The sequence below is a fragment of the Azolla caroliniana genome, unplaced genomic scaffold (assembly GCF_043228905.1).
Source record: "Azolla caroliniana isolate FFs.n. ecotype wild unplaced genomic scaffold, voAzoCaro1.0.p SCAF_2, whole genome shotgun sequence".
Classification (NCBI taxonomy): domain Eukaryota; kingdom Viridiplantae; phylum Streptophyta; class Polypodiopsida; order Salviniales; family Salviniaceae; genus Azolla; species Azolla caroliniana.
Window position 1 is genome coordinate 4931488 of NW_028230437.1, and position 26398 is coordinate 4957885.

The window sequence follows — 26398 nt, forward strand, 5'->3', positions numbered from 1 at the left end:
ATGCTTAGAACCCCCCATCTTGTGAATTGTAACTACTCCTATCCATTCATATCAATCTCAACAAATACTGATGCATCTATGTGAACCCGACATAATAATTTATTGGAACCCTAAGCTTGTGAACCATTGCTGCCCTCCTTTGTCCATGTTCAGCCTCGAAAGAAATCTCTTTGAACCCAACCCAAAAATGCATCGAACATTGATTGTCTCGTGAAGCATTACTCGAACACCTTTCTCCCATCTTACTCAATCTCATTAGCATACATAGCCTTATGAACCCTCGCCTTATATAAGGCATCCAATGAATCGTCAACAGGAACACCTCCTCTAAACGAACCCAATCTCTAGAAAAGCGTCGAAAACCTCAGATTGAAAACAACATTCGTGTGTGTCTAGTTGCCTACATCATCGAACCGTTACTCACCCTTACAAGAGCAGGGTATAAGCACGCGATCCAAATAGAGATGCTTCATTGGTTGAGCGCCCTGGGTAAATCCTCTGATGCGGCCATATGTGAACTTTAACACGTACGGGGATGGATGGACGCAGGTAGGGATCATCCGGCACATAAAAATATGTCCGGGATTGAAAGACAAAGTATATGTCTTGTTATGTTTACATATGTACATATATGTATATGTATAGAGGAAGAAGAAGAAAGAAGAAGAAGAAGAGTGTTTTAGCCATGGAAAGACTTGAACCCTACCCTACCCTACCCCACCCCCCAAAACCAAAGGAAATATGTATGTATTAAGAAGAGCAGCAAAATTTGTGGGTCTTTCTTTCACATAATCTTTAAAGACCCATCTCTGATAAATAATTCCTCTGTTAGGGTTTCTTTTTTGTCTTAGCAGGTAGTCGCTCAGAGACAGACAGAGAGACAGACAGAGAGAGAACAGCAGAAGTTGCAGGAGACACAGAAGGATCTCTCGCTCGCTCGCTCGCTCGTTTATTTGTTTGCTTATTATTTTATTTTGCCTCGCACTCTCCCTCTCTCGATCTTTTGGTTCCTCCATCCATCGGCTATGGCAGAAGATCAAGAGATTCCTAAAGACTCGAAAGAAGAAGTAGCAGAGGTTCCTTATACGTTTATATATTCTAAACCCTGTACCTGTCTTTTTTTTGCCCCCCCCCCCCCCCTTCCTTTCTGCTAACCTTTTTTCCTCTGTTTTTGATGCTTATATATGTATTTCTCTCTCGTCCTCTTCCTGTGTGTCAGCTCGCTCCTTTCGATCCTTCCAAGAAGAAGAAGAAGAAGAAGGTGGTTATTCAAGAGCCCGCTGAAGAGGAAAGCTTGGAAAATGCAGAGAATGTGGAGAAAGTGGGGGAGAAAGTAGAGTCTCTTTCATGTATGTGATCTTGCTTTGCTTATTGGAAAAGTTTTCATCTTTTTTTATGGCGCATTCTAAGAAATCTTATTGCCCTGTATTCTATCTTTTGTTGGATAAATTTAAGAATATTTCATGTTTTAAAATGGACATTTGTGGAACATTTAATTGTTTTCTGGATCTTCTGAGGAAGATTTCTTCTTTTTTGTGGACCATTTGAAGATGATTTCGTCATTTTGTAGATTGTTGAAGAAGGTTTCATCCTTTAGGAAATTAGGGGATCGTCTTAAGAAGATTTCTTCATTTTTGTGGATCACTTTAAGAAATAATCTCATCAATTTGATGGATTACTCAAGATCTTTTTTATATTTTTATTGGTAATTTAATCATTTATGGATAAGTTTGTCGTTTTGTGTGAATATAGCAAGACAATTCATATATATTATTTATATTGTTCGTTAAGAAGATTTATGATCAAGTTATTCAAATATTGTGCTCTCCTTTCTGCACAGTGGGGGATGGCTTGGATTCTGCATTTGCAGGAAAGAAAAAGAAGAAGAAGAAAGCTGTAAGAATCTTTGGATTTTTTTACACCTCTTCAGTAATTTATTATCTTCGAGGTTATGAAGAAGGGATCATCACACTTGTTAATACCTTATGCTTCAGGTAGAATCTGATATACCAGAAGATGAAAATGGTGATGCTGTTGAGTCCAATGGTGAGATGCTTGCATTTTAATATGATCTATACGTTCTTATGTATATATATGTATCTGTCTGTATATATCTTTTACCTTTATACGTACACACAGTAAACACATAGATATATACATATATGAGGGAAATTCCTTGTATATATGTCTATATCACGTGGCACCTGTATGTGAGTTAGGTATGGGCTTACAAATGTGTGTGTGTATAGCTATATGTAGGTGTATAAGTGCATGTATATTCAGTTGGTACTCGTAGTTTATATACACTTGCATAGGTATATTTATTGTTGGGATATATGTAGTTGCAGGCATTCATTTAGCTATATTGGTTTATGTTGGTAGATATTAAGTGTCAAATTAACTGTTGATTTTTTTCATTCTTATTCCGATTCTAGGGCTTGAACCTTTTGACGACGAGGAAGGAGAAGGCATTGTTCTGAGAAGCCAATATCCGTGGGAAGGTACCACACGGGACTATTATTATGAAGAGGTCAGATTTCTAGAATTTTCCCCACTTCCTTTAGCACAATACACTGCAAAACTTCAATATGAGGTGAAACCACACCACAAATCACTACAACAAAACGTTTAGAAAGTTGTTATAACTGTCTTGGCATAAGAATTGTTCACGGAAGTTATGCATGTGTAATTTATCAATGTATTTATGAAAATCTTGAAACTTAGATAAATTTCATGATTTTCAAGTATCAAATACTATCTGCAATTGTTTGGGGAAATATATGCTTTTTAATTTTGTAGTGTTCAATGATTTTACATAACAAGTTAAAGTAAGAGTACAACTTCTTTGAGAAATCAACACAAACTCGACCTTTCAAGAGTATTCTTTAATACACAATGATAAATAAGCATGTTATTGGAAGAGCTTTAACTATTCTACAAGAAAGTGCAACCCAGATTCTAGTTTCCCAGAGTTGTACTTTATTAAGTTATGTTAAATGGTCAGCATCTTGGGATGTTATTCTAGAAAGCAACCTGAATTCTTGTTTTGAAGGCTTTAATTGAAGTTAGGGTAATTAAATGCACGGTATTTAGAAAAGTGTGTTTAACATTCTTTGAGAAAGCAACTCAGATAATAAATAGATTCTTATTTTCAAAATTTTGAACAAGTGATAGTAAATGCACAGTATTTTAGATTCTGGTTTCTGGAAGGTTTTTATATAACAAGTTATGGTGAATAAATGGTCAGCTTCTTGGAAGAGTATTCAATATTCTTCGAGAAAGCAACCCAGAACTTGCTGGAGAGAGGAGGAGAACAGTGATGAGGCCCCCTCAAGTCCTCCGAGAGGGTACAAAGAAGACTGTGTTTGTCAACTTCATGGATCTATGCAAGACGTAAGGTTTCAAGAATTGTGCTCTATTATCTTGTTAATGGAATTTTGATTCTTTGGTCTTCTATCTAGAGTATATATGTATGTACGTATAAGGCAATTTATTAATTTCGCAAATAAAAATGTTATTTAATGTACTGTATTGTATTTATAAGTAATAGGGAAACTTTGAAATGCGCAAGTTTTTGGTTATTTCCCAAATGCCCCAGTCTGCTCCAGAAAGAGCAACAACCAGATGTGCTATTTTAGGAAACATATGGTCAATTCATCCCTTGTTTCAATTATATGTGCTATTGTATATGGTCAAGATGTTCCTTTCTTTTCTACTTTAAGGTTTGATGGGGAGCATGTAAGGAATAACAGAAATGTAGTGGATTTTGTGGAAATAAGAAAATCGTAGGAGTATTTAGTGAAATAAAGAAAAACTCAGGGATATTTTGGATTTTTCTCTGAAATATATTTTTGTCTTCTATTTATATTCTTTACTTAATCATAAGATTTTTTATCCTCCTGTAGAATGCATCGTCAGCCAGAGCATGTGATGACTTATCTTCTTGCTGAATTGGGTACAAATGGGAATCTTGATGGTCAGCAACGATTGGTTGTCAAGGGAAGATTTGCCCCAAAATACTTCGAGGGTATTTTGAGAAGATACGTTAGTAAGTATATTAACCTTGGCTTATTAATTCCATCTTTTCTCAATATCTACTCTTGGTTGCTTGTGTGCAAGCAGCTAATAATTGGTATGAATGTGTGGATAAAAAATCTAAGTCAGTGTAATTTGCACATGGATTATTTGATAGTCACTCTTACTTTTTAAATTGTCAAAGGCAAAGATCCCTCTAAATTATGAGATGACTTAATGTAAAAACGCCCAAATATTAAGGTATTGATTTATTATTATTAACTTCAACAAATTTAGTTGGAGTTGGCTAAAAAATAATTTCAACAGATGCAGTTGCAGGTTTATTAATTTCTTGGGATGTTTTTCTAAACACAGACTGATACTGATATGTATTTCCTCTTTTTGAAGCTGAATATGTTATGTGCAATGGCTGCAAAAGTGCTGACACAGTTCTCACAAAGGAGAATCGGTTGTTTTTCTTAAGATGCGAACAGGTGTGTACACAAAAGTTTCGGATGAATACCTATTGACATTGTTACTTTTTAAGGGCAATTTCTACTTTTTTATTGATTTGACATTTGTAGCGTATGGGTAATCTATATATTATACAAATGTGAACTTAGGACAAAACTAGGTTTTTGTTCATTGAAGGTCATAAGGTAGATTATATTTTTTTATAGAGAATGCTAATGGCATTAACTTTTGTATCATTCTCTCCAGTGTGGGTGTTCGCGATCTGTTGCACCAATTAAAGCTGGATTTGTTGCTCGTGTTGAAAAGAGGAAAATGGGAACTTAAGGAGATTTGGTGAAGAATCTATAGACTAATGCTAGGTAGTGTTTGTGAAGAATTTGATGACATCTCTCGTAAGTGTGTACTTGAATTTGTAAGCAGTTGTCATAAGATATGCTGAAACAAGAGAGTATTTTTTATGTACCGTTTTTCTTTATTTCGGCTTCACTTATCCATTTTTCCCAGATAAAACAGTTCTCGGTGTGGTTCTTTGTTATAATACAAGTTTTCCCAATGAGATGTAGATGTTTGCTTCAATGAATGAAGTTGAAAATCCTTAATGAGTGCAACTTCTCAAGGTATGTAGATATGCGTACTTTAAATGTAAGTTTTTGTTGGAACTCCATTACGTGATCATGAGAATGAATCAAAGCGAATATTTGGTGTAAGACCTCATTGGGTTTGTCAACTTTAAATCATTTAAGTTTTAAGACAGAAATGCATCACAGTTATTAGAAAGAGGCGGCTAGCCAAAGGGTGAGAACTGGATGTTGAAACTCTGATATTCTAGGGATTTCACTATCATGGTGCAATGAAATATTTGATTATAAGCCATGCAATACACATTGGTTTATAGTCTGATTGCTTTCTGTTCTTGTTAATCCCTTATTGATTATATGCTAATGTGGGTAGTGGAGTGTTCAGATCTGTTTCCTTTGGGGTTTTTCATTGGAAGCCATCTGTTGGTTTTTAAAGTCCTTTTACTGGATCGTCTCTCTTCCTTGGTACCAGTTTAAGTGCTGATTTTCTTCTCTTGAAGGATTTTAGTCTCCAAGGTTTTGTCCTTCCGTTTTTTCAATTGTCATGCAGAATAGGTCATTGAGCTCGAATGGCTTGAGTATTACACTCTTATAATGAGCTGCAATTGATTGCATTTGAGATTTGTATTCCCTAAATTTTCTATCCTGAACATTCCCCACTTGCATTGTATCAATTGTTGCTGGTTTTAGTTAAACGTTGAGAGTGCATAGGTTCCACGTGTGTAGGAAGGTGTTTACTCTAAAAAAGGCATGCATGTATCCTTTTTCATGGTTATTTCCTAGTAGTTTTCCATGCACAAATGGAGCATGATTCATGCTTAGGTTGTGAGAGGTCTCAAGTTCAATTCTTGGAATGCCCCCTTTACAGGAGTACACAACCAGTTCAATGTTTGTGTTTTCCCTCAAAATGATTTGTGCATGATTTAATTGACATGCAACTTGCAAGTGGAACTACGAACAGCCTGGATGAATTAGTCAATGCATTACTGTTAAAACGATTTTTTGGAGTACAACAATTAAGTATTGGATGGTATACAATTTTTTATTCACATGGATAAAATGGGCAATGAAGCATCATGTGCTATAAAGACATAGATTTGCTATCAAATGGAAATAAATGTGTTTTTCTTGCAACATCGAGGCTTTGCATTATGTTCATTGTGGGTTGGCAAGGTGTTAGCATACATTCTTCCTGTTCTACAAATATGTCATATAAGGAACTGATGATTTCAAAATAAATGTGGCAATTAATTGCTCAAAGAGGACAATTTTGTTGTGTGGACATAAGAAATATATGACTTCTTTGATTCTTTATTTGTTCCATGGTATAGTCTATGCTTAGTGCTCAACTTTTACATTAGGACTCAACATTCCTCACATTTTCTAGGTGTGATATATGCTTTCCCAACGGTCATCTAGTGATCGAGTTTTTTTCTAGAGATGGGATAACGACTTCTAATCAATAATGTGAATTTCTCTCTCAAATCCATGGGCATCGTGCTGAACTAAAAGCGACATATAGCCCAATACCTAGCATACAAGAAAGATGCCTTCACTTACTAAAAAGTTGGCCTTATATTTGGACTCAAGAGCTTTCCTATTTATGAAGAGACTGAAATCTAACAAAAAATGTATAAATCAACATTGAGATTAAAAAATTCATGTTTGAAATAAGAACTGAGCTAATTAGTAAAAAGAAGCATATTCATCTCATAATCAAGGTTATGATAACCAAATGAGGGATATTTCGTATGCTCCATATATTCAACAAATGAGCATAATGAAGCATGTTGAATCAACTACACAAACATATATATTATGAACATAACGCAATCTAAAATAAGGAACTATGAGAAATACGATAAAAATTTGTGACCACACATTCTTATTCTACCTAGGGACATAATGCAATCATTCCTATTTTCTACCACAAAATGATCTCTCTAATTTGATAGCGATGAGGTGATTAATAATCTAATAATTTCTTCATAAAAAGTAGCTAACTTGGCAAGCAAAGTTTGGTCATCAACAAATCAAGAGCACAAGATATCGAATGTTAAGTTAGGAATGTGAATATCGATGCTCGATAAAAAAAGAGGTAAGGAGTGAACTATCTTTCAATCCAGAATATATGGGACAAAACTGATCGTTGTCATGTGTCAATGCTTGATGAAGAAGTAAACAATCTTTCAATCGAGAACATAGGGGTTAACATGATCAAAGTCACACAAATTTTGCGCTGCCAAGTGTTTCCGTAGTATAATCATTTGATATGCACACTTCCTAAATACTAACAAGAAAATGAATAATTATTATTATCCAAATGTGTGCATGTTACTTCAATATAATAGAGATGAATAAAGAAGATAACAAGAATTATCAAGATAAAATTTTAATAATATTGACTTGAAAGCTCTAATAAAAAAAAAAAATAGTCATGGAAAAGCCTAGTAAGTGCTCTGTTTTTCCTGAAACCCTAATCTGAGCCCCTGTATCTCAATGGAGACAATAATGCTTCTGGCCTCATCACCATGGCATTACCGAATCCACATTTTGCTCATACCTCAAGACTTCTGCCTCCGGAATGGAGAAACCTTCCTCAAGTTTCCATTCAAAGTCTTGTTCACATCATGGAAATCCATGGAAAATGCAGAAATGCAAGGAAATCTGTTTCTTTGCATGGATTTCTTGTCAAATCTGGGCTAGAAACGCATGTGTTGCTCGGAAATTACCTGGTTTTGATGCTTAGCTCATGTGGATGTATGCAAGAAGCAGAGAAGGTCTTCAATAAACTGTCATTTAAGAACATTTCTTGCTTAAATTCCATCATTTCGGGTTATGTTAAGTATGGAAAGCCCCAATATGCTCTCACCATGTATGAAAAGATGTGGAGAGATGATGGTATATGTAAAGAAATGTGGAAAAATGAGGATATGTTAGAACATATGTGGAGGGATGATACGTTATATCCAAATGAGTATACTTTTGTGGCATTGCTTACGGCTTGTACAAAGCTGAAAGACATCAGAAGAGGTATACAAATGCATATTGAAGTGGCAAGGTTGGGTCTTATTGAGAAAGACATCGCAGTTGCAAATAGTTTGATAGATATGTATGCAAAATGTAGTTTGTTGTCTAAATCAAAACAAGTTTTCGATGGAATTAGAGTTAAAAGTGTGGTCTCATGGACTGCTTTGATTGGTGGATATGCCCAACATGGACATGGAGAACAAGCCATTAAGTGTTTTGAAGAGATGCAAATCCAAGGAGTCAATGCAAACGCGAGAACATTTGTTTGTGTCTTGAAAGCTTGTAGTTCAACGGGTAATATTGCTAAAGGCGAAGTTATTCATGCACAAGTTGAAAGACAAGGGCTGGTTAAAGGAGATATTTTCATCGGAAGCACTTTGGTTGATATGTATGCAAAGAATGGATCTCTTGCAAAAGCTCAGGAAATATTCAATAGCCTTGTTTATCGTAATGCTATCTCGTGGAATGCAATATTATCTGGATATGTTGAACACGGGTATTCCGAAGAAGCTGTAAAATTCTTTGAGAAAATGCAACAAGGTCATGTTTTGCCAAATGCAATCACATTCGTGTGTGGACTAAAAGCGTGTGGTAACATTGGAGCAATAGATAAGATTGGAGAGATACATGATGAGATTGAAAGAAAAGGTTTACTAGAAGATGCGTTTGTTAGCAATACATTGGTGGATATGTATGCCAGATGTGGTGCTCTCACAAAAGCCCAACAAGTATTCAATAAGCTTCAAGTTCAAGATGTTATCTCTTGGACTTCATTAATGTCGGGATATGCCCAACTTGGTGACAGTGAAAATGTTTTCATCGTTTTTGATAAAATGTTAGGGACAGGTGTAAAGCCTGATCCAGTAACATTTATCATTGTTCTCAATACATGTAGTCGTACTGGCTTATATAGTAAGGGCAAAAGCTATTTTGAAGCAATGAGTGATGAATATGGGATTATGCCAATTCATGAACACCATTCATGTATTCTTGACCTTCTTGGTCGTGTGGGTCAATTAGATAAGGTTATAGGATTAATGAAGGAAATGCCAGTTTGTCCTAATATTGCAATGTGGCATTCTGTGCTTTCTTCTTGTAAGAAATGGGGAAATGTAGAGTTTGCGAAAAAGGCATTCAAACATGCTGTACACTTGGTTACGAATGATGCTGCATCATATGTCTTTATGTCTCAAGTCTATTCAGATGCTGATTTGGTCGATACAATGTAAGGATGATTTAATAGGTGTGAATGATTGGAATGAACATTTGAATTTATGAAAAAGCGCATACTGAGTATATGGTGTACATAACGTATTAAGGTCAAGATTTCCATTGGGGAAATGAGACAAAAGAGCATGTTTTACTGAAAAATGTACAATATCCATCAAATCAATAAAAGGAAAGGATTTCAATGGAGTCTTTCATTAAAAATAATGAAAAAATAGTACTCATGGTAAGCCATACTAGCATTGCTAGATATACAAATTCTAGATGCCAATATTCCTGACATTGGTGTACTTTGCCCAATGATATGGGTCTCCAACTACAAAGATTAGAAAGGAAGAAGAAAAGTTTAAAAAATAGTTTCTCTATGTGAACCCTTTCTTGCAAAATACCCTTTAGGAGTGCCATGGAGCTCAAAAACGAATCTATGAAAAGCCATGCTTTTTCTTTTGTTTGATTCATCTAGATGGGTCATAAAGTTCCCAGAAGAATATACGGCTATGGGCAATTAAGACATATATTCAATCATTAAATGCTAGGGAATTTTAAGGGTAAATGCATGAAGCATTGGTAAAGAAAGCAGTCTTGTAGATTGTTATTTTAGCGTATAATTTTGATTTTCCGAAACAATTGAAGTCCTTACCTGCCTACAATTGCTAGAAATAACTTGATTATGATTTTATGCTGTTACACCCTAAAAGCATACAAAAATGTCACTGTTGCCACATGGTTTTATGCAGCATTCAATAACCATTTTCAACAACAGCTTCAAAATATATGAATTGAATGAAACATTGCTATTCTGAAATCTGGACATGTCCTTCCCTGCCTACAATTGAAGTCCTTACCTGCCTACAATTGCTAGAAATAACTTGATTATGATTTTATGCTATTACACCCTAAAAGCATACAAAAATGTCACTGTTGCCACATGGTTTTATGCAGCATTCAATAACCATTTTCAACAACAGCTTCAAAATATATGAATTGAATGAAACATTGCTATTCTGAAATCTAGACATGTTCCATGATTTCTTCTTCGTTATGTTTCCTATCAAGTGCTTCAATGTCCCATTCTCTCTGCTCTCAATTTGGCTAAATGGTTGAATAAATAAATCTGATTAACTGAATATCCATTACTGTTAGAACATGAGAGGGAGTTAAATTTATAGTGAAGCAAAAACACCTACACAAAAACGATACCAAACATTCTGGATATCTTTGATGAAATCATTCATGTCAATGGTTTGGTAATTTATGATGGGAGATGACTAGATTAGTTGTCTTTCCATTTTCTCCATTAACTAGCAGAAATGATCAATTGAAACAATTTAATATATCTACAAATGCATACTCAAGTTCTTGTTTATCAACAATACATGACATAATTAGTTATTATTTTAGTTTTTAGTGCAATTAGACTAAGCATCACCACATTCAAAGTATTAAACTTTTAAACCATTTCAACCTGTTAGGAGATTGAGGGCTTTAGTATTCTTCTGGAACATTGCATAGTTGCTTTGGAAAAAACAATTCAAGCACTCTTTGCAGCCTCAGATAACGTTCTCAAATCTTGCATATAAATCTAATGAAGAATACAACAAACTCGTTAAATCAAATATAGAACTTCATTGAAAGGAGAAGCTAATGCTTACCTGAATTGCTGTTCGTAAAAGACATCAACACAAAAGTATAGCTATTTTGGGAATCCGTAATACGTTCTACAATCTAATCTTGGAAGACTAGTGCTTACAAACAAAAACATTGCATTTTAATAGTTTTTAAAGCTTAAGACTACATTTCAGGAACCCTTGCCCAACCAATCATATTACATATGCTATACTCAAATCTATAACTTACCGAACAATCCCCAAATATATCATGTCCATAGACCCCCATAATGGACCTTGGAGCTTCAAGCATCCAGTAACATTTTTGGGTGCTCTCGCCACGCTACATTATATGCTCTACTCAAATCCATAACTCTCATTGAAGATTTCACCCAATACATTCAAGGCCAAGTAAAGCTAATGTTTACAAACACAAGAATATCAATGTACTGGAGGTTTCACCACTGGAGACATGAGTAGATTTGTTTTTGTTCATCACGCAGATAGAGATATCACATGAGTTTGTAGTTCCAATTGTTGCTTTTTCTTTGATTTTGAGTCATAAATATCCCAGAATAGAGTGTGATTTAGGAGTTCGAATCACGTTCATACGCTACACCATTAGCCTGATTGAGCTCTGAGTACTTCCTCTTTCCCTTCAAGACTTTCTTAGCATTCTTTGGAGATATCACTAACCCATTGTCATCTTTCCGCACATGGTTCCTTGATGTTGAAGTACATGTCGCACAAAACCAGAGACCTCTCGGGATCTTCTTGACAGGAGGAGAGAGACAATACATATGGTAGCCTTCATCACAACCATCACAAAGAAGGATCTTGTCATCATCTACATCAATTCTACATTCACAACATAGGCATGATGGGCAATACCAAACACCTGGTGAAATAACACTCCTTAGGGCCGGCCGCAAACATGACAAATGATAGCATTTTCTACACGCTGAGCAATGAACAGCGCCATTTTCATCACTTATTCCACAAAGCTTACAAGAAGATTCTATCTTCAGAGCATTATGATCTTGATCTTTGGCAGAGCTACTTGCAACAGAAACCTCCACCGACCTATTATTAATTGGAGCATTCTCTAAGGTTTCTCGTCCAAATGGAGCTAACAATTCACTTTGAATGCGATCTAAGTTTTCTTCGCCGAAAGGAACACCTAACGATTCAGTGTGAATACGCTCACACACCACACAATGGTGTTCTTTCTTATCGACTCTTTTTTCAGTGGATTTTTTCTTCTTTGCTTCGGCTTCACATATCGGACAGTACCAAAAACCATCAGGTACATTGTTGATCGGTGGAATAACACAGTTCATATGATATGCAGCATCACATGAATCACAAAGAAGAACTAGTCCATCGTCTTTCCCGCAAGCTTTACAAATACTTTCATTCACTGATGTCTTACAAGTTTGCTCTCTGTTAGTTTCACTTGATTCATCATTACTAAGAGTTGTTGTGGAAGGAAGGACAAGTTCAAATCCATTCATTTCTTGATCTGCAATATCACCATGAGTCTCAGGAGATGAGATACATGATGGGCAACACCATTTTTCAGTCATGGAAAAATCTGTTGTACAAGTGGCACAGCACATGTGATAGAGATCGTTGCATTTTCTACAGATATAACTATCTGCATTTCCGACTTTTCCACAGGCTCTGCATATAGCATTGGTAGTTATGTTGTTCAATGCATTTGCTTTTAACTTTGTCTGGGATGGATCCCGCTTTTCCTCTAGTTTTTCTGTCACTATCATGGTCTCTGCATTAATATTTAAGACAATAATCAGCATCAGGACATGATGGTTGACATTGTTATTATGTAGGAGAAAACATGAAAATACCCACAACTAGGCTGGGGGTATCTTGGGCGTTTCCCTAAAATCTATGCCTAATGCAAATACGACTTTTAATCACCTGATGTCAAATATTTGTTTGACCCGGCGGCTTTCTCTTTCGATTCTATTTGAAACAAGCTTGAAACCTGCAAAAAGAAACTAGTCCCATCACATAAAGCAATTAATATCAAACTTGTGCACAAATAAAAACCATAGTTTAAGAACCTGCTCCTTGTAAAGACTATCAGAGAGTTTAGAAAGTGAAGTTGCCATAGAAACAAGATTGTTTCCTATTGCTGTGATATCACTCCACACCTGGAATAACAAATTAGATATTTGAATGGCTTTTTGGTCCATCTTGATAATATTAATGATACATTGATAAACAAATTCCCAAATTTGAAAGGTCTGATGGGCTGCACCAAATGAATTTCAGGAAGCCTAATTTGAATAAAAGCATATAGACAGTCTTCAATGCACCATACCTTCAATATTTTGCTGAAACAATTATGTAAATACAATAACATTATGGAAGTTTTTTCAATAACATTATGTAAATACAATTATAATTAACTCCTGGACCATCGAAGTATTCCAGAGATGCTTATCTAAAGGTATCCAAGACATGCATAACTAATGAGGACCAGACTGAATCATCAACTGTGTTCTATTGTTTTTTCCGCACAAAAACAACATATGTTTATCAATAGCATATAGATTTATTTTAGAAACATAATGTGCTGTATTACAGTAAACCCTGCTCTTAGTAGATGTACTATCAGTCAGAAATTAGTCCTATTTATCATAGGTATGCATTTATTGCCAGACATTTATCGGACCCCACTGAGAATGCAATTTCTTTAGCCTTTTGAAGACGTTAATATAACATTTTCTGCTTCAATACTTGACAAAATTCTCTCTGGCCTGGATCAAATACCATAAGAAATGAACACTTCATGCACCTTGTTCCTTGACTTCTTTGCAATCTCCACTTTTGTGAACTGTCTCACAAAAATGCTTCATAACATGCTCTGCATCAAATTCCAGACAATCTTTAATAGCAACTTATTCTTATTTCCAAATATAGCATTTATTTATATCCTATCATTTTTTTGTGTTTCTGATATTGCTGCCAGTTCTAGTCTTCAGCCTTTAGGGCATAAACTTATTTGTCTTGAGCTTTTAGTCCACAGCTTGGGGCCAATGCACCACACGCCCTATAACAAGATGATCCCTAGCTGAAGACCTCACCTTTTTCCTCTCTTGTGCACTCGAAGTTCTAATTCCAAATGCACAGTCCACCTGAGTTTTCTAATGATGTTCAGCTGTGGGAGATAGCTTCGTCAAAATGATCAGCTTATATTGCATTGTATTCATATAGATTTAAAATAGGATTAAAAAAGCATAGCTTCTGTTGGGATCTCTGTCCAACTGTCACTAACAGCACGAAGTCTCGACATAGTTTCACAAGCCAGCATAAAGTAAGAGACCAACAAAATGTAATCAACCTTGTCTCACCTTCTGATCAACAAGAAAAAGAATAAATGACAATGACTACCTTCCATCCACCTCTGGGTGAGCAAAACAATGAGCTAATGGGAATGATCGACAGACAATCACCTTCCTCAAACCTCTGTATTGAGCCAAAAACTATCTTTCTGAAAACCACAGAACTGGCTTTCTATTTCTCTCGGCTTAAAAATAGCCCTGAGCTCTTCTGCCTTGGGCCTTCACCATCCACCTGTTTCCAACTCCTCTTTCTGTACTCTCACCTCTTCTTCCCAATCATCGCATTGCTGTCTCCGACCCTAATAACGTTTATGTTCCTCCTTTCTTCACACATGACAGGCACCACATGACACTTTACTACTCTTCTTCTGAAGTTGTACTGCCCTCAACTTCTCCCGTTGTGAATATTGTGTCTTTATATTATGGATCATACTGACGATTAGCAAAATAATATGAGATTAAGTAGAATAATAGATTAGGATGCTAAACCCCACCGACCAGCCTTGAGCAAAGGAGATGATACGAACATAAAATAGCATTGGTGTCCCATATCGCCAAATACCACCTTATGTTATACCTCAGATGTTGAATAACAGATTCAAAGAAAAGAACTTAGTAGAATAATATGAGATTAAGTAGAATAATAGATTAGGATGCTAAACCCCACCGACCAGCCTCGAGCAAAGGAGATGATACGAACATAAAATAGCATTGGTGTCCCATATCGCCAAATACCACCTTATGTTATACCTCAGATGTTGAATAACAGATTCAAAGAAGAGAACTTAGACTCACCAATTGAGACTTGACAGTGTCTCAAAGATGTCATAATGAAGGGGATAGCTAGTTCCTTTTATATAGCTCAACATCTAAGGCTCCCAGAACAGTACATGTTATCACGTGTCATATGTATATATGGGTTTATCGCAAATCATAGGATAACCAGTTTCCTAACTATCCGATCCTTAAGAGATTAAAATTAGCTATACAATTGGTTTGTAAGGTTATGCCTATAATTCTAGTTGTAAGAGACAACGAAGGAATGTTTATTTGTAAATCCCTTGAGATTAAGAAACCCAGGATGTCAAGAGAATTGAACACCTATATATACATGGGGATGCAAATACTAATCTTTGAGACAGTAAAGGAAAGCGTTATTATTTCTAAATCCAATGTGATCATTAATCGAGCTGTCAAGAGGATTGAACACTAGATGGATGGAAATATCAATCTTTTGAGAGTCCTAGGATTGGGTCAATTTTTATCACGCAATTTGCAGTGATAATTTTTGAAGAGTATGGCCTTCTCATAACCGTGCTAAAAAACATAGTCAATCAAAATCTATTACCTATCTCTTGGAATCCTGTGCACAACAGTACATAAGAAGTGCAGGACCAATATCTAGTTAACTGACACTCCTGTGTACTCTGTCTTATTCTAATTTCTCATTTGGGTCTGTTATCTCCATTGTCTTCAGATTTACAGGAATACATATACAAGTTGAGAAAAATGTGTCACTGTCACATGCTACATTAATTTATTCTCATTCATATATGCTGTCTCTATTGCCTACAAGCATTCATACAAGAATAATAAGAACAAAAAATCAGAAATAAAACATCCACCCTTGGGGAATGTCACGAAGAGGCCAGCTCTAACTCACTATTGCAGATATGATAGCTTAACCATTGTCCAAGAGTGAGTTAGAGGACAAACACCTAGATATGGGATAGAGAAATCCAGAGTACACAAAAGCTCTAAAAATACATTGATTGCAGAGTGACAGTCTGTATTCAAACCAGACTAGTTTCAAATAAATTATAGGCATGCACAATTGAGTCCTAACTCATTCAATGCGTTTAAGAATAAGCTAAGATGGCAAATTAGTATTATATATCACTTGGAACCAATGAATTAACCCAATGAAATTTCATTATCACATTTGATAACATTTTTAAAATGTTTCCTATGGATAAAACTGCCTGGAGAAGCAGTAACATGGCATGAAGAATGACCACCCAAACAGTCAACAGGTTACCTTAACAAATTAAAAACCATGTATGATTATGCTGGAAATGGTGGGTTATATATATATATATATATATTAATCCTAGTGTATAGAGTTAATATTTAGAAATCTACATATATACCTAACAAATACCTGTTGTATGTCTTCGGCAAACAGCTCTGGAGATTTCCCATAAGCACCAGTGGACAGCCTGAAAGAAATAAGCTGCAAGCCTAGAGGACTACTGAAAAGAGTGGAATTCTTGAACTGAGAACCATCACCCGAATATCCACAAGGTAATGCTCGGCTGAGCATATTGCCAAGAGATGCAAATTTGTCTGCAGAAATTATACTTTGGAATACATCTTGGCACCGTTCTGTTATCAATGCTCCTGGCAGAGATTCGTGTTTACTTAGCTGTATATCACCTCTTATATTTCCATCGATTGGTGTAAGAGTCATTGATGTTGCTGCATTTTCTCCCACTTGGAGATGTACTTCGGCAGAATCAGCATTCTTTATCACAAATTTAATTGACAACTTCAAGTAAATCCATTTGAATAAAGAGACAAAGTGAAAATAAATTAATAAAAATACACATGAGACTGATTAGGAGGTTAAACTTTGAGACATATATGTGTAGGTAGAAGTATGCGTCGCTAAATACTAGGCATGGTAACCTTTGTATATCTGACTATAAGATAGAATTTCAATCTAAGTTGAACAAAATTTAATGAATGCATAGCTCACTTGGTTTCGCTTGATACAATCTTGTCCTTCTAAATTCATCGAAATGCGTTCAGTGTTACATCGAGGCGCTTTATTGGCCTTGTTGTAAATGTTATCACTTGCATATTTTGCACAACCACTATGTTTGTCAGCGAGAATAGACTTTATCCTCCGGTTTCCACGCCGATTCCGCACCTTAGTTTTCTTCCTACGGAACAAAGATAACAATCCAAGATATCTAGCCACTTGTGTCCTTGCTGTAAACTTTTTGCCATTAGGAGCGTAATATGTATTGTATGTTTTATGTGGTTCAACTCTCCATCCTTCTTCAAGAGATCCACCAAGGCCCTCTATATAAGACTTGAAAATCTGCACATGATCGAGCTTCTCCGAAGACCCTTCATATATCGACGCAATCAATTGGTCAGGGTGGTTATGAGCATCAAATCCAGAATCTTCAAGGGATTTCTCATCATTTTCTTTGGATTTTGCAATAGTACTCTCATGCTCGGTCTCATTGCTTATATGACCATTCTCATGCTTAACTTTTTCACCATTTTTTCGGTGGTGAAGAGGTAATCCCAGATATCTAGCTACTTGAGTTCTGGCGTTAAACTTCCTGTTGGTAGGAGAAAGATATATCTTGCATAGCTTGCCTTGTTCAGCTTTCCATCCTCCTTCCAGAGACCCACCAAGAGTCTCTATGTAAGATCTAAGTCCTTGCAAGGGATCAACCTTACGTTGTGTAGGAGAAACGGATAAGTTATTATGGTCATGGAAAGCCGAGCCATGTTTTGAGGATGCATCATCATCATGGTTTGAAAAGCTCAAAACTGAAGCATCATGCTTTGCATTGGGTTTCGTCCACTGCTTCAGTTGAGATTCTTTTGGATTCTTTTGCTGTTTCAATTGAGCTTCAATCTGTTCAGATTCCTTAAATCGAGGTTCCTTTGGAAGAGATTCCTTCCTCACAGAGGTATCGGTCCTATGGCGATGCCGAGAAGATTTCTTTTTCTTCTCTTTTCTTGCCAATGTATGACCCAGTCCCTCAAAATGTTCATCTTTCGAGCTCAGATCAGCCATATCCGAAACAGGAGAAGACTGACGGAGTCCACTGTGAAAGGATACATTCTTATCTGTATGAACCATATTTCTATCAAAATGGGACCCCATTATAAAACTAGAAAATGTCATTATGATTCTCGAACAGATTAGGCTTCAACTTATTCATTATGCTTCTTGGAAAAAAGCTATAAATTTTTACGTATTTATGTTTCTTTCCTTGTTCAGTATGCTTTGCAAAAAGGTTGAGAAAGTAAGAGAAAATCTTATCATTTTCTTCGTTTGGCTTTCCAAAATGCTCAAGAAAATTAGAGAATTCCTTACATATTTATGTTTCTTTCCTTGTTCAGTACGCTTCCCAAAAACCTCAAGAAAGTTTAAGAAAAACTTATCATTTCTATGGTTTTCTCCTATGCTTTTCAAAAGGCTCAACCCACATATTTATGTTTTCTACATTGTTCAGTATGTGCCTCAAAAAATCCACAGAGGTTAGATTAACATCTTGACTGCTTGTTTCATGGATCATTATTATGTTCAAGATGGTCAAGAAAGTTAGATAATTTCATACATATTTATGTTTTTTCCTTGTTCATTATGATTTTATAGAATATCGACAAAGTTAAGGGAAATTCTTACATGTTATGCTGTTTTTTCATCGGCAAAGTTCAAGAGAAATTCTTACATGTTATGTTGTGCATAATGCTTCTCATAAAACTTCAGAGACTGAATGAAAGATGAACTTACTATTACTGTTGTTCCCTTGTTCCGAAGCTTCGGGCTTCCTCTTACAAGGAAGAATCTTCACTGTAAGTGTCTTGTGGGTTGTGGGTTGAATGGAAAGATCTGTTTTCTGGTTCATACCCAAATCCTGCGCTGGGGAGGGGGCCCTAACTTGTCGACTGGTATCGCTGGAATCAAGCATTTGGGCGACAGGATTTAGCAGGGAATCGCTCAAAATCATGGGGAGGAAGGAAAAAGGGGGCTGGGGGGGGAGAGAAATTTGTCCTCCTCTGTTTCTCTTGAGTATGTATGTATGTATGTATGTGTCCCTCTCTCTGGTTTTGAACCCTCATCCTTTTACTTCTAACCTTCTAAGCTCCCTCCTCCCTCCCAAAACCTTAGTTATAACTTACAACTTTAGAACTTACAACTTTAGAACTTTAGAACTTTAGAAGAATGAGACAAAGGCACACTAGACACATGATGCATGTATTTGGTCTTTGCCGGACAATGTGACGAAACCGGACATGTGCCGGCGATGTATAACCGAGTCGAATTATTCGAGTGTGGGGAGGATGAGATTGAATGTGCCTGGTTCCAGACCGTTCCATACAGAACCTCGAAAGAAAAGGTTCCTTGAGGAAACTCATTACAGCCAGGTGGACGCGTCGACCCTCGCAAGCGTCCTAGTTTGATACCCTGCCTCGGCTTTAAAAGCCTTGTCTGTTAGATGAGGAGATTGGCTAAAATGCGGTGTATGTGTATTAGAAAAGCGTAGATATTATACTCCATAACTAAGGTGTATGTGTGTAGTACGTTGGCGATGATGATTATGATGGTATTTAAGCATTCTCTAGATGCGAGAAACATGATTTGTCTTGGTTTTAAAGACCATTGTCTATTAGATGAGGAGATTGGTTAAAATGTGGTGTATTGTATTAGAAAATCATAGATATTATACTCTATCACCAAGGTGTATGTGTCTAGTATGATTATTACGATGGTATTTTGGCATACTCTATATGCGAGAAACATGATGTAAAGGCCAGGTCTGTTACACGAGGAGATTGATTGAAATATCGTCTATTGTATTAGAAAAGCGTCTATATTATACTCCATCACCAAGGTTTATGTGTCTAGTATGATGATTGGTTTGGTATGTTTGCATCCTCTAGATGAGAGAAACTGTTAGAAATCGATTAGCCACAACCGATTACACGTTCGTGTTCGTGTGCAAAAATCAAGAACTAGTACACAGACAAGAAAAACGTGTAGACACAGACACACCAATGTTTTACGTGGAAAACCGAAAATGGGAAAAAACAACGGGGGTCCACAAACCCCGAGAAAAACAAACCACTATAGTAGAGAGGAAGTACAAGTACGGAACTCAGAGGCAACGACCTCGAGTTGTCCTTCATCTGACAGATGGCTACAGAGTTACACTCTCACTCTCTCACGCTCACTGTTACAGAGGCAACTACCTTGTTTGAACTTTTTCAATAATGATCAACTATGTACTTACTAAAGTTTGCCCTAGTTGCTTATAAACAAAAGCAACTTTTTGGCTATTTACAAGTATAACCCACAAGGGCATTTTAGACTATTTACAATTATAGTCTTCCGAAACGATTTTGGTTTTCGATTATGATTACGATTTCAATTTCAATTTCTGATTACGATTATGATGTCGGTTTCGGCCGAGGCCAATACTCGCCAACACAGTACTCACTTCCCATCCGGAGGGACATGTTTCCCAACATGACCTATCTCGGTTTTAAAGGTCATGTCTGTTAAATGAGGAGATTGGTTAAAATGTGGTGTATTATATTAGAAAAGTGTCGATATCATACTTCATCACCAAGGTGTCTAGATGAGAGAAACATGATCAATGGAACCCAAAAAGCATCTTATAAGAGAGTTTTCTCAATGAGTGCATGTGATGTAGCTAGATGAATAAGTCTCACTTCGGGAAGTTGTAGAGGTTTGGTGCATGTTTGAAGCATTCTTGGATTGTTAAGTCATATCGTATTGAGTGATGATATCCTAATCATGAAAATCACTCTATATAGTCCTCTCCCAACTCCATTCCCAAATTACAAACTATGACATGGGGTTCACAATACGTGACCAAGTATTCAAGCCATTTCCTTGACATGTTGTGGGTATTTTGTATCTTATTACCCTAACTCATAATTAACATTGTGTAAGTATAAAGCTTTCGTAGGGATGATATTAGAACCCTACATATTTTTTGTCATTTGACCATTTTTTCCCTCTAGGAGCATTGAGGATTAACATCCATTGTAGGAACAAAAAAAAAAGGTTTTCAACAAACGACAACAATTAACTAGATTTTTTGGAGTAATTTATTTATCTCAGAAGTATGCATTCGAGGTAAAAAAAACATTACGTTCTTGTCATAGATGATCCTGTTATTGTCACTAATTGTAGTGTTCATGCCAAAAGAATGCCCCTTTCTATAATATGTGGCACCCATAGTGCGAAGTTCCATTATCAACATTTTAAACGATGTTATTCACATCTATAATTTTAAAGGAGTTAATATATCAATAAATGAAAATTCCTTTTTCATTTACAAGTCACAAAAACAAATATCTCGCAATAATATTGTGAAGTGCACATAAAGAGATCAAAACCAACCTACTTAGCTTCTTACTTCTTGCTCAATTTATAGTCGATACAAAGGTACCCATTTGGGTTGGTTTAGCTACATGCGTGCTAAAAAGGGTCCTAAAAGGGTGGCACAAAGGAACACATGCACACCACATTTCCCCCCCGAGAGAAACAAGGAGGTTTACGACATGGGGAAAGGACAGGGGGTCAGAAGGTGGGCTTGGGGTGGCATAGGGCTTGATGCAGACAACATGGGCAGAGGTGAATCAACCATTGAAATCGCGTCAGAGCAAGTACGTAGTGGATCTGATGGCATGAACTGCGGTGAACGGGTCGATCCATGCATGAGGGATCCGCTGAGACTGTGCCTCCGGACTAGGAAGTAAACAAGGGCATTGGTTCCATCAACATAAGTTGGGGTAATTCAACCCACATTGTAGTGTTGCTTCTGGCGTTGTGTGACTTGCAGGTTTCGGGAGTTGGCTTGTCAAAGGAAGGGGAGCATTTGTTGGAGATAGAGCCCCCAAGTGGCACTATCCATGTTGGTAGTTTGGAATGCACGTCAATGGACGATTATGGTGGGAGGCGAGGGTTGCGCCCATAGAGTGCTCGAAAAGGGCTAATCCGTGTTGACGCATGTACAGATGTATTGTAGGCATCGATGAAAGATTTGATCCTAGTTTTTGTGGCATGGATCGATGTAAGTGGGAATCTCTTGCTTGAGGGTCTTGTTGAGGCGTTCGGTGAGGCCATTTGTCTAAGGATGGTATGGGGACATAAACACCTGTTGGACACCTAGTTGAGCTGCAACGACATTGAGGACATCCCCGTGGAACTCGCGGCCATGATCAAATAATAATTGGATGGGGCAACCATGTTGAAAAATTACCTTGTGCAAAAGTTGGGAGGTGATTGTTGGCGCAGTGACGTTAGGGATGACAACGGTTTCAACCCATCTGGTGAGGTATTTTGTTATGACCAGGATATACTTATAGCCCCAGGGGGTTTCAGGAAAAGGTTCCATGAAATCCCATTTGACGAGCTCGAAAGGTGATTTGACGTTGATGGGCCGGAGCATTCCAATGGGCTTGCCTACAGGTTTGATGTGTTGACACAAAGCACATTGTTTGATGTGGGTCGAGACAGAGTGCCACATGTTGGGCCAGTAATACATGTGGTGTAAATTTTCAAGAACCTTGTGGAAACTGAGATGGCCCGACAATGGGTGGTTGTGATAATATTGGAGGTATGTTTGTTGTAGGGCATGAGGGATGTAGAGGCGAGGCTCGTGATGCGCTTGAATGAAGAACACCAAGCTATCGCAGAGCATGAACCGTCGTTGTGAGGGAAATGGTTGGAGGGAGCACAACCAATGGGTTATCTCTTGGATGGCGGGGTCGTGTTGTTGAGGTGTAGCGAGTTGTGGCAGCGGCAACAGAAGACTGAATGGCTCGAGGAGAAATTGGACAGCCTGGAAGTTGGCGCGAGAGAGACTATTAGCGACCAAATTGGTTACACCTTTTCGATAGGAGAGGGTAAATTGATAACCTTGGAGTGCCAGCGTCCATCACAACAAACGACCCGGGGGGTGAGGTCGATGGATAAGAGAAAGCAAGGGTTGGTGGTTAGTCTCAACTGTAACCTGTCCGCCGTAAAGGTATGGGTGAAAATGCTAGAAAGACTAGACGATTGCAAGTAGTTCCTTCTCAGTGGTTGAGTAGTTACATTCAGCCGGCGTGAGAGTTCGGCTAATGAAGGAGACTGCCTTCTCTTTGTCGAATATGGGTGTATAATGTCCGTATTCACTCTATCCATTGGACAATCTATGTTTAGGACAATTTTGTAAATATGTCAAAGGGTAGTTGCCCTAGTCCAGTTAGTATATAATTAGCTTTGTAACCTAGCCCAAAGGGTTGTTGCCTCTATATTGTTGTAACTCTGAGTTTTGAATAATATAGTTACACATTGTCTGTCCCTTCATTCTGTCTCCTTGATCTTGCTTTACTATACCAACTTGGTGATCTTCTTAGCAAAGGTGTTGTTCATGTTTTCGCACTGACGAACCTATAGTCTAACATTTGGTATCAGAGCACGAGGTTATTCAACTCGCTGTCGACTGTCATTTGTTTTTTTCAACAACATTCTTGCCCCTGTCTTCTTGAAGACCCCGAGTTCAAGATCTCATATTGAGAAGAGAAAGACAACTGAAGATTTGCACTCTACTGAGCTAGATCACTCTTAAGGTAAGTTAACCAGTTGTACCTTGCTTCTATGATTCCAAGATCTTTCATGACAAACGATTTGCCTAGAGCTTTCTTCAAGCTTCTGATCTTCTGTGTATCTTGACCAACTATCAACATGTCATCCACATGTAACAAGAGAATTAAGAAGTCACCTTCGTCATACCTTTTGACGAACACACAATGATCAACCTGTGTTTTTTGGAATCGATGTTCTGTCATGAAGGATTTGAACTTACTTGTACCATTGGCGTGGAGCTTGTTTGAACCCATACACACTTTTCTTCAGTTGACACACCAGATTCTCTTTCCCTTTCTCCACTAAACCTTCGGGCTGCTACATGTAGATCTCTTCATCCAGCTCCCCGTGCAAGAATGTTGTCTTGATATCCAACTATTCGATCTCCAGATCCATGCTCGTAGTAATGCTCAAAACTGTTTGGATGGATGTCATCTTCACAACTAGCGCGAATATTTCGTCAAAGTCGACACCCTTTTTATGTTGGAACCCCTTCACCACTATCTGGGCTTTATACATGGGTGCACTGTCAACTTCTCATGTCTTCACCTTGTAGACCCATCTATTCTTGAGTGCTCTCTTACCTTTCGGCAACTCTACTAGGTCGTAAGTATAATTCTCGTGCAAGGAATCCATCTCTTCTTGCATCACATTTAGCCAATTCTCGCTATGCTTGTCGGCTGTGGCTTCTTCATAGCACTTGGGTTCACCTTCATTAGTCAAGAGGATGTATTGACTGGCATATGTTGTCAGTGCTCTCCTTTCTCTGAGTGGGTATCTCATTCCACTCATTGTTGGCCCTCGTTCTTGGCTCGGGTTCATTCACGTCGATTGGTTGTTGGATGTCCACTAACTCCGATTCATATTCTTCGATCAACTGCAATAGGTCTGCCGACTCAGACTCATAGTTAGTCAGTCTCTCCGAGTCGACTGACTCGGATTCGGTTGTGCCAACTGGCTATCTCCGAACAACCGACTCAGTCGGTCCATTTGGCCTTAGGTCAATAGTAGTGGGCGTCGATTCCGATTTCTGTTGTTTCGAGTCCTCTATTGTCTTGTCTTCCAAGAAGACGACATCCCGACTCCTCACTACTTTCTTATTGACTAAATCCCATAACCTATAGCCGAACTCATCTTCCGAGTATCCCATGAATATGCATGGCTTCGACCTCTGATCCTTAGGCACATGCATATACGCTAAACATCCAAACACCCTCAGGTGTTGGAACGAGACATCCTTACGTATCCACACCCTCTGTGGGACATCACGCTTCAATGGCACGGAGGGAGACCTATTGATTAGATAAACAATTGTGTACATCGCCTCAACCCAGTATATTTTCGGTAGTTTAGCATGCGACAACATGCTCCTTACTCTCTCCATGATTGTTCGATTCATCCTCTCTGCAAGACCGTTCAACTCAGGGGTCTTTGGCATTGTGTATTCAATTCGAATACCTTGGGCCTTGCAATATTCCTCAAACTGCCCTCTATATTCGCCACCATTGTCGGTTCAGATAGTCTTCAACTTTCGACCCGACTCCTATTCATCTCTTGCTTGGAACTCCTTGAAATACGACAATACTTGATCTTTTGACTTTAGTACAAAAGCCCACAACTTCCGATTGTAGTCATCGATGAAGGTCACAAAGTACTGTCCTCCTCGATGCGATGGAGCATCTACATAGCACACATCCGTGTGTACTAGTTCCAACACAACTTCTCTTCTTCTTGGTGGTCTTGTGTGGAATGTTGTTCGGTTCTGCTTTCCCACTAAGTAGTCAACACACTTCTCTAGGTGCACTCCTTTGACTTCTAGCAAAAGCTTCTGGTCGGCCAACAGATGCATTCCCTCTTTACTCATGTGGCCTAGCCTCTTATGCCATAACTCTCTGCTCGAGTCGGTTGCCACATTTGCTTTCGATTTACATAGTCGGGCATGCATCATATACAATGTGCCTTCTTTTTGTGCTTGTGCCACTATGAGGTTTCCTCGACAGAACTTCCACTTGCCATTCCAAAAGCTACCATTGTAGCCTTCGTCATCCATCTTTCCAGTTGATATTAGATTCAATCTTATATTGGGGATATGTCGAACATCCTTTAGAGTCAGTCAACACCTTGTCGACGTTAGCAATGGGCACAGTTTCGGCTCAAACCGAACTGAATCGTTAAGCCATGGTTTAACAGTTTATTGGTTCCAATAAAATTTAATGGTTTGGATTCTCAATAAACGATTCAGTTTCGGTTCGGTTCTAAAACTCAGGTTTATAGGTTTGGTTTAAAGGTTTTTAGGTTTTTGGTTAACTTTTTTTTTTTACCTTAATAGTTTATTGATGTAATGGTTTAATTAATGGTTTTTTATTGATTTAATTAATTTAACTTAAATGTTTATTTAATTTAATGGTTCAATTAAAGTTTCTTTTATTGATTTAATCAATTTAACTTAAATGCTTATTTAATTTAATGTATTTTTGTTTCTTTAGATGTTTAACTAGTTTGACTTAAGTGGTTAGGTTTAAATTTTTTATGAAATGGTTCGGTTTGGTTTCAACTTTTCCCTAAATGGTTTGGTTTTAACTTTTTCTTAAATGGTTTGGTTTAAATACTAAGAGTTCATAAATGGTTTGGTTTGGTTTGGTTTTAAATAAACGGTTTGGTTTCTTTGCCTTGAAACCGAAC

The 26398-nt window shown here is 37.4% G+C and overlaps 3 protein-coding genes across 3 annotated transcripts; 2 read left to right on the plus strand and 1 right to left on the minus strand.

The window, feature by feature from the left end:
- The first annotated feature begins 940 nt into the window (after positions 1–940).
- Positions 941–5087, plus strand: LOC147867183 (eukaryotic translation initiation factor 2 beta subunit). The gene is made up of 9 exons (XM_087314971.1): positions 941–1076; positions 1220–1349; positions 1841–1896; positions 1995–2046; positions 2436–2530; positions 3248–3393; positions 3906–4048; positions 4423–4508; positions 4735–5087. Exons 1-9 carry the CDS (start codon positions 1026–1028, stop codon positions 4810–4812), a joined length of 837 nt encoding a protein of 278 aa, XP_087171097.1. The 5' UTR covers positions 941–1025; the 3' UTR covers positions 4813–5087.
- Positions 5088–7475: 2388 nt separating this feature from the next.
- On the plus strand, positions 7476–9586 carry LOC147867184 (putative pentatricopeptide repeat-containing protein At3g15130). Its single transcript, XM_087314972.1, has one exon. It carries the CDS (start codon positions 7598–7600, stop codon positions 9323–9325), a length of 1728 nt encoding a protein of 575 aa, XP_087171098.1. The 5' UTR covers positions 7476–7597; the 3' UTR covers positions 9326–9586.
- A 1511-nt stretch (positions 9587–11097) lies between these two features.
- Positions 11098–19076, minus strand: LOC147867185 (uncharacterized). Its single transcript, XM_087314973.1, has 6 exons — positions 18845–19076; positions 17060–18174; positions 16463–16825; positions 13018–13107; positions 12872–12938; positions 11098–12716 (listed from the first exon to the last, which is right to left on the minus strand). The coding sequence occupies exons 1-6, from the start codon at positions 19059–19061 to the stop codon at positions 11518–11520; spliced, it is 3051 nt and encodes a 1016-aa protein (XP_087171099.1). The 5' UTR covers positions 19062–19076; the 3' UTR covers positions 11098–11517.
- Between the last annotated feature and the right edge of the window lie 7322 nt (positions 19077–26398).